We start from the raw sequence: 14,805 nt of genomic DNA on the forward strand, positions 1-14,805 counted from the left end.
TGTACAATTTAACAGTGTATATACAATAACAGGAATTGTCGGGAGGGAAACATATTGAGGGGAAATAAAAGATAAAGAACTACAGTAGAATGATCACCGGAGCAGTCAATATACCATGAATCAACATGAATAGTGAATACAATAAGAAGAAAAAAATGCACGGCATCACCCTTCGTGCTTTTACTCTCAATCTCACCATAAAATTATTAGAAACGGCACGGCATCACCCTTCGTGCATTAACTCTCATATCATGGAATGGCATCACCATTCGTGCATTAACTCTCACAATATGGTACGGCATCACCCTTTGTGCATTAACACTCACAACATGGCACGGCATCACCCTTCGTGCATTAACACTCACAATATGGCACGGCATCACCCTTCGTGCACTAACACTTTCCCTTACCATAATGCAATGCATAAATAACAACAGGGAGATAAAATAACAAGTACAAACCTTACTTCAACATTTGATTCCATAACATCAATCTCAACTTTGAAATAAAAACTCAATTATCACCAGAAAATCCGTAAGCATGATAAGAACGTTAAATTGAACAACACTAGTATAACACATAACAATTAGGCATAGAAATGAGACAATATAAGAAAAAGTGAGAAACATGGAAAACAGATAAATTGGCGGCGCATAAGTACTCGTCACCTCACATATACGTCGCTCACATGAATTTCACTTAGCAAGTAATCTAAGGTTTCTAATTCCCTCGAGTCAGGGTTAGACACAACATTTACCTTGCTCCGAAAGACACTTAATTCTCAATCACAGCTTTTCCTTTGGAATTCACCTCCAAACCACTCGTATCTATTCAAAAATGACTCAATAATATCAAATATTACTAAAGGAATCAATTATATTGCATAAATTAAATTTCTCAATTTTTCCTCCAAAAAGTCGAAAAATCGACCCCGGGCCCGCTTGGTCAAAACCCGAAGTTCGGACCAAAATACTTTTACCTATTCACCCCCGAGCCCGAATATATAATTAGTTTTGGAATCCAGCCTTAAATTGAGGTCTAATTCCCAAATTTCCGAAATCCCTAGTTTCTACCATAACCCCTAATTCTACCATGAAAACTCTAGATTTTAGGTTGAAAATTCAAGAAATGTAATGGGTAATTGAATGAAAATGGTTTAGAATCACTTACCAACAATTTGGGGAAGATATAGCTCTTGAAAAATTGCCTCTCACCGTTTGGTTTTAGAGAAAAATGATTTTTTGGCTAAAATCCCGTTTTTGGATTCTGTTAAGTGCTAAGCGACAGTGTTCATCGCGTTCGCGAGAGCACTGTTGCGTTCGCGAAGGGTACTGGCTACCAAGCCTTCGCGTTCGTGAGACCCAGCTCGCGTTTGCGATGGTTACTCCTCCCTGGCCTTCGCGTTCGTGAGGCATTGCTCGCGTTCGCGATGAAGGAACGGCTGACTCCCCCTCCCAAATGCCTAACACTACGCGTTCGCGATGGGCTTGTCGCATTCGCGAAGGGTAACGCCCCCATCGCTTCGCGTTCGCGAAGAAGAAATCCCTGCCTCATCAGTTTACTCTTCGCGTTCACGAGAGGACCTTCGCGAACGCGAAGAAGGATATGCAGAACACCTGCTGCAGCAAAATACCAAATTTTCAAATTCTAAATCAAATGAAATTCTCAAGAATACTTTAGAATTCATATCTTCTCAACTGGACATCTGAATCACGTCAAATCAATTCCGTTTCTCACCAAATTTCACAGACAAGTCCTAAATATCATGATGAACCTGTACCGGTCTCCGAAACCAAAATACGGACCCGATACTAACAATGCCAAATATCAATCAATTCTTAAAAACAAATCATTTCCAGACTTTTAATTTTCATAAAAAATTCATAACTCAAGCTAGGGACCTCCGAATTCGATTTCGGGCATACGTCCAGGTCCCATAATTCGATACGGACCTACCGGGACTGTCAAAGTATGGATTCGGGTCCGTTTACCTAAAATGTTGACCGAAGTCAACAAAAATTAACTTTTAATGTAAAAAATCTTATTTTCATTAGTTTTCAACATAAAAGCTTTCCGAAAACATGTACGGACTGTGCACGCAAATCAAGGAGGGTAAAAATTAGATTTTTAAGGCTTAAGAGCGTATATTTGAGTTCTAAAACATAAGATGACCTTTTTGGGTCATCACAACAACGCACGGTATTAGTCTTAACTGGTTATAACAACTCGTGCCTACGCACACATCAATTTTCTTGATATTGTTGAAGTACTTCAAAATATTTCTGGGGTGTTAGATTATCCCCCGCTTAGGATAATTCTCCCTCAACTACATAACACAACTTATCTCTTCCTTTGCAAATCTCAATCCTCCTAATTTTACTAACTCCCAAATTTTTCATAAATTTTGGCAGAGTCTCCCCTGTAATTGGGCCTATCCACCTGCCAGAGTAACACCAAAACAACTCCTAACAACACATCCACAACCCAATAAAATACCACAAAGTATATATCAATAACACCAATCTCAGCATTACAAGCATTGCATTATCATAATGATATCAGGACATGAAGCACATCATATGTATGCTCATCACCACCTCTCTGGTCTTAAAAGTTGTTCATAATTAATTCGAGCATTATCAATTAATCTCATATTAACCACCACCTTATTTCAAATTTTCACAATACTGACAACAGAATGTGAGGCATGAAGACCTCATGATTGCTTACTCGGATTAATGAGTCACATTTAACGCCACCTCGGCACACATCTCATAGGTTAAAACTCAATGTTTACAGCACGAAAATGGTTGAATATGCACAAAATATATACAAGAATTATCAAACAAGCCTAACAGGCATGACTCCCTTTTAATATTATTGTACAAATTAAATTTCACAAAGGGGGAATTTAAACTCATAAATATTTTACCACGAGGACCTCATCCTTACATAACCTCCACCGCGACTTGTAGCCCAGTTTAAATATTTCACATCATATATAAAATGCGAGGATCTAATCCTCAACTTCTAATCACAAGTATTTTGCACATTGTGCCAACTGAAATTTCAATTTCCTTTCTTTCTTCATTTCAATATATTTCATAAACAGTTTTCATAACACATAATGAACCCTCAAACAGGTAGGGCGTATAATCATAAAAAAATTGGAATCAATTATTCCGACACACATTAAACCCACTGTAAGGAATAATAAAAATTACTTTTGGACTTATAACCCTCAATGGTGTACAGAAATAAAATAACAGACGCGGGCTCACATATTTAAATCTCCCAACAGGGATAAACATATAAGTGGGTCACAAATTTATGAAGCTCACCCATAAGTGGAACATAATATGAGGACTCACCTCAATATTCAGAACCGAATCAAATTAAGGAAAATATCCTTTTATAATAAAATCAGGATCGTACCCATAACAACACTATCTGGTATTTTATCCTCAGCTAAATCATAGTGATTAAATCAACGGGTCGGGCCTCCACCTCTTAAGCGCCCCACTACCCACTTGTCCTCCACCTCTAGCTGACTGTGCACATGGACTATCGACTGGAATAAAGCTTGTAACTGGAGTGTTCTGATGAAATCCACGCCTCCCAAGTCTGGGATAATCTCTCATGATATGACTAGTATAACCACACTCATAACAACCCCTCTGAGGTCGCGGCTGCTCGTACTGAGTCTGTGCCAGAAAACTGGAATAACCACAGTAAGAATCTCGTGTCGGTGGTGCACTATAAACTAGAGCACTCCGAGTAATCTGATGTGCGGACTGAGCTGACCGACTGCTCGAGCCTACGCTATAATGGGTTATAGATAAAGAGTAAAATCCACTGAACTCTCCAGATGCTCGAGACCTTTTGACCTCCTTAGACTCCCTTTCCTCGCCTAAAACACCCTCAATCTTTCGTGCAATCTCTACTACTTGTTGAAATGGAGTATCAGTTTGGAATTCTCGAGCCATGCATATTTTAATATCATATTCGAGCCCCTCAATGAATCTGCGGACCCGTTCTCTGATTGTCGAAACTAAGATAAGTGCATGACGGGCTAACTCATTAAACCTGATAGCATATTCTGATACTGTCATAATGCCCTGACGCATCTCTGAGAATCTGGGGAACAAACTCTTTCAAGAATATTTCCGAAAGTTGAGCCCAAGTTGGTGGTTTTGCATCGGCTGGTCTACCTTCTTCATATATTTGCCACCACGATACGCTACGCCTGACAGTTGAAATGTAGTAAAGGCAACTCCGCTCACTTCCACAATACCCATGGTGCGGAGAATACAGTGACAATTTTCCAGAAATCCTTGGGCATCCTCTGTAGTTGTGCCACTGAAAGTTGGTGGATCATATTTCTTAAACCTTTCAAGTCTCTTTTGTTCTTTTTTCGATGCCTCTGGCCTGGCCTCAGGCCGAACCGGAATAACAGGTTGTACCGGTACTACACCCGGAACCTGACCAATGTGAACCTGCTGCTCTAGAGCTGTGATAGGAGTCTAAGCTACTCCCCCAATCTGCGAAATGTTTGGTGCAACAGAGATCAATCCCGCCTGAGTCAATGTACCAAACATAGTCAGGAACTGTACTAAAGTCTCCTGAAATCCCGGGGTAACAACAGGTGCTTCTGGTACCTGTCCCCCAACTGGAGCTGTTGGTGGCTCCTCAACTGCCGCTCTAGCAGGTACTCTAGTCGCAACACGTGCCCTTCCTCGACCTCTACCTCGGCCTCTTGCAGCCCTAGCAGTATGTGCGGATGCCTGCTTAGCTAATCCAGTAGCACGTGTCCTCACCATCTGTGAGAGAATAGAGATACAAAGGTTCAAATTCCAAATTCAACAAATTTCGCATGACAGGAATGAAAGAAATCAAAATTTCCTAACAGTTCTGTAGCCTCTCGAAGATAAGTACAGACGTCTCCGTATCGATCCGCAATACTCTACTAGACTCGTTCGTGACTCATAGAACCTATGAAACTAGAGCTCTGATACCAACTTGTCACGACCCAAAATTCCACAACAAGCGTCGTGATGGCACCTAGTCTCTAAGACTAGGGAAGCCGATTTCTATTACGTTTTGAAGCCATTTTGTTTTTGAATTAAATAAGTAACCAAAACTAACAGTGGAATAAATATGAATATACAACCTGCCAAGACTGGTAGTACTGAGTCACGAACACTAACTGAATACATGGAATGATCACGAGGACCGAATATACAATATTGTTTAATTACAAATTAACAGTACAATGAAATAAAAAGATTCCAAGGGATTGCGACGACCAAGCAGCTCTACCTTGAATCCTTACGATCCTTCTTTAACTCTGCTCAAGTCCGTTATCTTCAATACCTGGCTCTGCACAAAAATGTACAGAAGTGTAGTATGAGTACACCACAGTCGGTACCCAGTAAGTATCAAGACTAACCGCAATGGAGTAGAGACGAGGTACAGTTAAGACACTCACTACTCTAATAACCTGTGTAATATAATATACAAAATAATATAAAACAAATAACAATAGGGCAACATGAAACAACGAGTGATATGCACAGCAGGCAACAAGAATACCATTAATATCGCCCAACAATTAATATGTACAACTATATCCAATTAAATCAAGTCCTTCAAATAAATGTCTTTCACATATAATTCTTCCTGATAGCTCTCTTTCAAATATAATTTTCTCAAATAATTATTTTTCAAATATAATTCCTCAAATAAATATCTTTCAAATACAATTCTTTCATATAATACTTTCTAAGTAAAAATCCTTCCAAATAAATATTTTGAATGTAATTCTTTCAATAAATCTTTTCAAATATAATTTTTTCAGATAAATATCTTTCAAATACAATTCTTTCATATAATACTTTCTAAGTAAAAATCCTCTCAAATAAATATTTTGAATATAATTCTTTCAATTAAAAAGACACCATGTGACACCTCATTTCATAATCATAAAAATACGGTTCTCGGCCCTTTTTCATATTTCCACGGCACCTCGTTCCCATAATTAAATTATCATATTTCCCCGGCATCTCGTGCCCTCATTTCATATCACAACTGCACGGAAAATTCACGTTCCAATTATCATTATCATTTCATCACAGCACCTCGTGCCCACATTTCATTTTATAAACCGCCTGGCAATAGCCACATGTTTTCAATTTCAACATAAATCATATTGTTATCAATTTACCAACAACAAGACAAATTGCACAAGGTATAAAAATAAACACAAGAAAATCACAACATCGCATGAAAATTATCAACACCACAACCCCACGTCATCACATATCGTCCCTAACAATAGCCACCTTTATCGCTCATATTGCCACCCTTATCACCCCTATAGCCACCCTTATCGCTCCGCCCAGACAATATTCTAACAAACACAACAACAATGAAATGCCACCCTTATACCCACATAATATCAACGGTGAAATGCCACCCTTATCTCCCCAAAATAATAACTCACACAACACAACAATTTACACGGAAAATTAACACGACTATATAATAAAATTAATTCATATCACAATTTGCCCAATGGCCACAACAAAATTCCAAAGATATAACAAAATTAATTAATTTCACAACAAATAGCCCAAGGCTCCACACAATGTATATAACATCCAAAAATAATCAATTGAGATAGAAATTACTCAGCATAAAGCAAAACCTTCATTAATACAAATTTAGATAATTATATTAATACTTATTCTTAAGCTCGCTTAAATTAATTATTTGCATAAGAAAATTCATATTGGAATCAATTTCCAAGAAATATTAAACCAAAATACTCACGAAATTTCATAAATATTTCAAGTAACAATCACATCAAATTATCTTATAAAAACAAATTCAACAATAATGATTTAGGCATGGCAAACAGATGATTTAATAATTTTCCACTTTACTACACAATAATGCATAAGACTTTAATTCAATGAATTTTGCATGTATAAGCCCGAGTACGTACTCTTCACTTCGCGTACACGGCTTTTCACATTTCACAAATAGCACATAAGACTCATTGCCTAAGGGGTAATTCCCCCACTCGAGGTTAAGCAAGACAATTACTTCTTTGAAGTTATGTCGATATTTCAAAATCGTCTTCTTTCTTGAATTGATCTCCGAACAGCTCAAATCTATCCAAATTAATTGTATAACTTCATTAAAATTCATCGGAAATAATTCTGGATAATAATACGTCGACTTAAAATTTTATTCTAAAAAGTCAACGCGGGACCCGCCTCTCGGAACCCGACAAAATTTTCATGAAATCCGAACATTCATTCCAATACGAGTTCAACCATACCAATCTTATTGAATTCCAATAACAACTCAACTTCCAAATCTTACATTTTCGTTTTTTGAAGATTTTAAAAAAATCTTGATTTCCTCTATTTAAATCCGAACTAAACGATGAATATAATCATAGATTCATAAAATACAATCACTTTAGGATGTAGAACACTTACCCAAGTCAAAGTCTTGAAGAACTCCTCCAAAATCGCCCAAAAACCGAGCTCCAAAATCTCAATCGAAAAATGGCGAAATGACCCATTTTTGGTCCTTAACACTCTGCCCAATTTCGCACATGCGGACTAGTTTTTGCCCCTGCGAGCACGCTTTTGCGAGCGAAATATCGCTTCTGCGAAGGCCACTGCCAACAAAAACATCGCAGATGCGGAATCCTTTCCGCTTATGTGCATTCGCAGGTGCGATGCAACATCTGCGCAAAAAACCGCTCCTGCACCTTCCTTTCCCGTTTTTGCGCTTCCGCATGTGCGGGATTTTCTTCGTACCTGCGACCACTGCCATGCCCTTCCTTCTTTGCTTCTGCGATGTCTCCCTCGCATCTGCGTGGTCGCACCTGCCCCCAAAATTCCTCAGGTGCGATTCCAACAGTTGCTGCAATTTTCCAGCAGCTTCTTCCAAGTCTGAATTGCTCCGTTAACTTTTCGAAATCCACCCAAGGCCCCCAGGACCTCAACCAATTATACCAACATGTCCAAAAATACAATACAAACTTAGTCAAGGCTTCAAACCACATCAAACAATGCCAAAATTACGAATCGCGCATCGAATCGAATTATAAGTTTTCAAATCCTCCAACTTCTATATTTTGCGCCGAAACGTATCAAATCAATCCGGAATGACTTCAAATTTTGCACACAAGTCATAATTGACACAAGGGATTTATTCCCATTTCCGGAATTGAAATCCGACCTCGTTATCAAAAATTCACCCTTCGGTCGGACTTTTCCAAAATCTTATATTTTCCAGCTTTCCCCAAAATGTGTCGAATTGTCCTACGGATTTCCAAATACAAATCCGAATATACGCCTAAGTCAAAATCATCATACGAAACTATTGTCATCATCGAAATTCTATTCCGGAGTCGTTTGCTCAAAAGTCAACTTTCCGGTCAACTCTTTCCATTTAAGTTTCTAAATAAGAATTATTCTTTTAATTAAATTCCGAAAATCAAACTCGACCACACCCGCGGGTCATAATACATATTACGAAACTTCTCGAGACCTTAAGCCACTGAACGAGGCATAAATTCTTAAAATGACAAGTCGGGTCATTTCAAGCATGCCTCAACCCATCTACGTCTGCGACACATAGCATGTCACCCATTCAAAGAACACCATCACTTTCAACAATCATATACTTTATTTTACTTGCTAAGGCCTCATCTCTGTATTTGCAAAATCTCTCATCCTCATATTGGGTGGCCTTAATGCGCTCAACTAATGAAGACTTAGCGTGAGCACAAGCCAACAATGCCTCTGAATCTCAGACACTAAATCTGATACTCGCACCTTCTAGTATCTGAATATCCTTAGCCAAATGTCTCTTTGTAGGAGCTATATATGCCAAACTCCCCATAGATTTTCTACTCAATGCATCAGCCATCACATTGGCTTTTCCAAGATGATACAAAATAGAACAGTCATAGTCCTTGAGTAGTTCCATCCACCAATGCTGCCGAAGATTTAGATCTCTCTGCTGAAAGATATACTTCAGACTTTTATGGTTAGTATAAATCTCACAAGTTTCACCGTATAGGTAATGCCTCCAAATTTTTAGAGCAAACACCACTGCATCCATCTCCAAATCATGTGTAGGATAGTTTTACTCGTGCATTTTCAATTGCCTCGAAGCATAAGCTATAACACAACCATTTTGCATGAGAACACATCCCAATCCCACCTCGAGGCATCACAGAATACTGTAAATCCTCCGGAACCTGATGGTAAGGCTAATATTGGTGCAGTTGTCAAACATGTTTTGAGTTTTTGAAAGCTCTGCTTACATTCCTCCGTCCACTGAAATTTTGCATTTTTCTGTGTTAGCTTGGTCAGTGGCGCTGCTATTCTGGAGAAATCCTGCACAGAACGCCTGTAATAGCCTGCTAATCCTAAAAAGCTGCTAATCTCTATAAGAGAAGTAGGCTTGGGCCATTTCTGCACAGCTTCTGTCTTCTTAGGATCTACCATAATTCCATCTTTGGATACAACATGCCCAAAAAATGCTACCGAGTCTAGACAAAATTCACACTTCGAGAACTTAGTATAAAGACGAAGTTCTCGCAATGTCTACAACACAGTCCTGAGATGATCCTCGTGTTCTTCTTGGCTACGAGAATATATCAGGATATTATCAATAAATACTATTTCAAATCTATCCAAAAACTGATTGAACACCCTATTCATTAAATCCATAAATGCAGCTGGAGCATTAGTCAGTCCAAAAGGCATCATAAGAAACTTATAGTGCCAGTATCGAGTTCTGAAAGCAGTCTAAGAAATATCTTCATCTTTGATTCTAAGTTGATGAAAACCAGAACGGAGGTCAATCTTTGAAAAGTGGGCACCTCCTTGTAACTGATCAAACATGTCATATATACCAGGCAAAGGATATTTATTGTGTATTGTTATCTTTTCCAACGGCCTGTAGTCAATGCACATTCTCAGGGATCCGTATTTCTTCTTTATGAACAGTACTGGTGCACCCCATGGAGATATACTCGGTCTGATAAAACTCTTATCTAACAAATCTTGCAGTTGTTGTTTTAGCTCCTTCAACTCTGTTGGTGCCATCCGATATGGCGGTATTGATATGGGTTGTGTGTCAGGTGGCAAATCAATACCAAAATCTATTTCTCGTCCTGGAGGCAATCCGGGTAAATCCTCAGAAAATTCTCTCACTACTGGTACATTTTCAATACTAACCGTTTCCTTTCTTGTGTCATTCACAGTAGCTAAGAGACCCAAGCAACCTTTTTTCAGAAGTCGTTGAGCTTTCATAAAAGATACAACTTTGCGAATCTCTAGAACCTGACCCCCTTTTAGAACAAAACTGGGTTCGTTTGGTATCTCAAACTTGACTATCTTTGCATGACAATCGACGATAGCAAAGCAAGAAGATCACCAAACCATTCCCATCAACATGTTAAAGTCAATCATATCAAGTACAATAAGGTCAGCTAGAGTATCTCTACCCTCAACCCGAATCTGGCAAGCACGATACACGTATTCAGCTAATAGAGTAGCAACTAGAAAATGATCATTCAATAGCTCAGGTTGTCTACTAAACCTCAAAGCAAAGTACGAGGACACATAGGAGTGAGTAGATCCCGGATCAATCAACGCAAGTGCATCAAATGAGCAGACAGAAAGAATACATGTAACCACAGCATTCGAGGCCTGAACATCATGTCCTTGATTCACAGTAGCACGATCTCCAACACATCGACCTCTATTTCTTGTACCTGTAGCACCTGAAATATTACGAGTAGTATGAGTAGGTACAGCTGACTGAATAAAAGCCTGGTTGAAATTTCTCGGAGGCTGAGGGAAATCCCTCAAGTGATGTCCCAACTGGCCACACCAAAAGCACTCTCCCATTAGAACACGACATTGGCCCAAATGTGATATACCACAGGTCTGGCAGACTGAAGTAGTGGCATATATCTGCTCAGAATTACGATGTCCATATGATAATGGTCCCCTAGTACCCTGTCTGTAATGTGACATGTATGTGGACTGTGAAGACAAGTGTGTCCCTGTCTGAGAACCCTATTGTTGTTGTCCCTGATTTCCTGCTCTTCGATTTTCACTAAAACCGCCACTAAAAGACCCTCCTGTCTTGGCCTTCTTACGTAAATCACTAGTTGCACGCTCCTCACGTCCCTTGGTTTCAATCTTTCTAGCAAGGTCGACTGCATCAGAGTAGGATAAAGTCTTCATCTTTGGGGCTACTACAGTGTATAGACGACCAAACAATCCATCAACAAACCTCTAAACTCTAGCTTCTTCGGTAGGCACTATGTAAGGGGCATATCTAGTAGCTTACAAAAGTTGGTGTTATATGTTGACACATCCACACCTGGAGTTTGAACCAATCTTTGAAAGTTTCTAACATATTTTTGCATCAGGTTGTCCGGAAGAAAATGATCCATGAACAATTTAGTGAATTCGTCCCATGTTAGTGGTGCTGCTCTTGCTGGCCTTCCTAGCAATATAGTTCCATACCATGTGTTAGCCATATCCTCTAGTTTGTATGTTGCGAGATCCACGGATCTCTCACTAGAACATCCAAGAGCACGTAATGCCTTGAGTGTCCCATCCAAGAAACTTTGAGGATCTGCCGAATTATCATAACCTGTGAATTTTGGTGATTTCAATTTCAGGAACTCTTGTAGGGATACTTCATTATTCCCAAAAGTCTTACTCTGTACAAGTGCTTGTGTCTGTAAAGTAGCCTGATGAGATGAACTTCCACCTTGAGTAGGCACCAATGCCCCTAACACATTCAATAACATTGCCATTGCGTCTGCAGGTAAGGCAACAATAGGTACAACAGTTGGCACTGGTGGTGGAGCGTCCTGAACTCCCTGCCCTTGCACTTGATTTGTCATAGCAGCTTGGGGTTGACCCATATTCCGAACTTCAGGTTGAGGAGCAGTCTGTCTTCTAGTTTGATCAACCCCAACTTGACTGCCACCCCGGTTAGTACCACGTCCAGTACCACGTCCAGCAGATGAGGGTGTGTGTGTCCTAACCATCTGCGAAAGAAATACTCCAGAGTCAAATATTAAGTTATCTCAACGCACGATCCAGAATGAAAGAAGCGAAAACAATCCTAGATGGTCAGTAGCCTCAAGATCATAAGTATGGGCGCCTGCATACCCATGAACAAGACTCTACTAAATATTGCTCCATCACTCGGGACTTAAAGCCTAGGCTCTGATACCAACTTTGTCACGACCCAATTTAGGATCGTGACCGGCGCTTAGGAGCAAATGCTCCCAAGTAAGCCTCATCAGTATTTTACAGAAAATCGGACAAAGTTTCCCCTATTTTTGGACTATCCAAAAAAATTTATGTCTCAAAATCAACAACCAACCATCCTAATATCAAACCAAATAATCGATAACTTATCAATTAACCAAAACAAGTCTCCACCATTTTTAATCAACCCACTAACAACCAAAAATACTAATTTATCTCCAATTTCGATAAGAAAGTGCAATACTCATCATAAGTCTATAATAACGAAAGGATACTCATGATGCTAAAAGAATAACTATGGAGCGACTCTAAGAGTTCAAAGAAAAGACCATAACAATAAATAAAATATCCGCCACGCGAACAAGTGCGAGGCTCACCAAACACTATCAATATGTGCACTCTAATTAACGAAATCCTCGTCCGCGTCAACTACTGTCTCTGTAAAAAAGAAATAGCGGGGAATAAGTCGCTAGCTCAGTGAATAATAACACTTAACCACAACCATATATACTCGTAGAAAATATTTAAAAATAATATAGGATATTTCGGTTCTTATCAAATCATATAATTTCATTTCGATAACAGTAAATTCAAGTAATGATAAAACAGATCTAGTGACAACGGAAACATTTAAAACAATGGTAATCTTCTCAAATAATTATTTCGATATCATATCGAGTAAAAGACTTATCCCACATGCAACTCAAAATAATCGGTAATATATATGCATATTAAAAATCATGTGTAAATCATGCAAGTTATGAAAACACAAATTGTGGTAAGATTACTACTCACAGTACTCGTACCGAAATACCAAATGCTTCACCTCGAGCAATTCGTACGAATTCCTCCAATCAATCTATAATTAAATAATATCGATCTCATGTTAATTTCCTTATTTAGGCTAATTCATAGCTAATTTAGAATACCCAATCATCAGGGTTCATGTTTGAGTCTTAATTTGTATATTTATATTTACTCATAGAACTAGTCCAAAATCTATAAATTTCAAACTATTTAGTATACTTTATTTCTCCAAAATAAGACCTATCAGTACTTAAACCAAACCTTTATAGCCTTACCGTACATAGTAATTATTTATTTATTTATTAAAAAAATATGATATTGAATTCTTTTGTACTACATGAAATCGCGTAGATGTAGTGAAATAATTCAACTAATAAGAAGAAGGTTAACCTCTTGAGCCGAAGGAGAACTTTATACTTTCAATTTCAACCCCCAGTTCTTCTTAAAACCTTTGTCAAAAGCTTTCTTCTTCCTACTCTCTTTTCTTCTTTTCTCTTTCTTTCCTTCTCTCCTTTTGTATTTTTCCGTTTCTGAAGCTTCTGCTTCGTCCCCTTCCTCTAACCCTTTTAAAATAGTTGGGGCAGCTGTTTTTGTATGGGTTTCGGCCCTTTTGTCTTAAACTCCTAACCTTTTTCCCTTTTTGTTTTATTAGTTTGTTCTTTTCTTTTCTTTTTTCTTTTAAACTTAAATTATTTACTAAATGCCCCATTTGTCCTCATTTAAAATATTGGTGGTATTACAACTACATATGCAATATTAGGTTTTATTTTTATTATTTTTATTCTTTTCAACTAGTGGTGATGTTATAATAATCAAAGCTTTTTTATTTTTTATGTTTATGCCTATGGTGACCCGATATGATAAGTACCAAACAATTATTTTGTTGAAGTTCGACGATTGGAAAGGCTATGTACATAATATTATCTAACGATTGAACAAGAACGTAGATTTTCTCTAACATGAGAAAAATACTTTCAATCTTAGAATAAAACGCTTTCACAAAACAAAAATTAGTGTTGCATTTGAGGATGTATAGATTTCAAAAAATATCATTCACGAATCTTATGTTCTTTCTTTTTGTTGGTTCCCCAAGTACACGTAAGTATGCATGGCCGTCAAGTAATAAAGTGACTCGAAAGTAGTATGTCCAACCCATAGAGACTTAGATTAACTGTTAAAAAAGCAAATTAAAATCAACTTACTGTCCAAGATGATCAAAAGTTTAACTTTTCTATTACAACTACTATTGCAAAATTCAAACACGTAACCAAGGGAGATATATATTTCAGGGTTGTGGTCGGTTTATCAATCCTATTGAGTTCGTAATTACACCTGTTAATCCAAATTATCTATGATTGCTAGCTGACCGGATCGTTTATATAAATAGCTTGTTCCCACAATACTATTTTTCTATCCATAATATATCAACCATATATTCCTATGGTCTTGAATCTATCATGAATGAATATAATATTGTATTCAACTAAGCAAGATTGTTAGGTATATTCCTATCCTAACCGCGAAATCTTTCCCCGAGCTGCGGGTTCAGACACAAGCTCTCTCCAATTCTACTCTAATCTAAGCATGACTTTCCCAAGCATAGCATAGATAGTAAGTAGAACTCAACTGCTAGCAAACAATTAAGCAATTATGCACAAAATTAGAG

At 38.1% G+C, this 14,805-nt stretch overlaps 1 protein-coding gene across 1 annotated transcript; it reads right to left on the reverse strand.

Annotated features, from left to right (window-relative positions):
* Positions 1-11,117: 11,117 nt before the first annotated feature.
* On the reverse strand, positions 11,118-12,106 carry LOC117280388 (uncharacterized). The gene is made up of 2 exons (XM_070176812.1): positions 11,395-12,106; positions 11,118-11,260 (listed from the first exon to the last, which is right to left on the reverse strand). The coding sequence occupies exons 1-2, from the start codon at positions 12,104-12,106 to the stop codon at positions 11,118-11,120; spliced, it is 855 nt and encodes a 284-aa protein (XP_070032913.1).
* Between the last annotated feature and the right edge of the window lie 2,699 nt (positions 12,107-14,805).

The sequence above is a fragment of the Nicotiana tomentosiformis genome, chromosome 5, assembly GCF_000390325.3.
Source record: "Nicotiana tomentosiformis chromosome 5, ASM39032v3, whole genome shotgun sequence".
NCBI lineage: Eukaryota > Viridiplantae > Streptophyta > Magnoliopsida > Solanales > Solanaceae > Nicotiana > Nicotiana tomentosiformis.

Coding starts and splice junctions, on each gene's coding strand:
- LOC117280388 (XM_070176812.1), bottom strand. CDS start 12,106: ATGGTTAGGACACACACACCCTCATCTGCTGGACGTGGTACTGGACGT. Junction 11,261..11,394: donor AACATATAACACCAACTTTT/GTAAGCTACTAG, acceptor ACTCTGATGCAG/TCGACCTTGCTAGAAAGATT.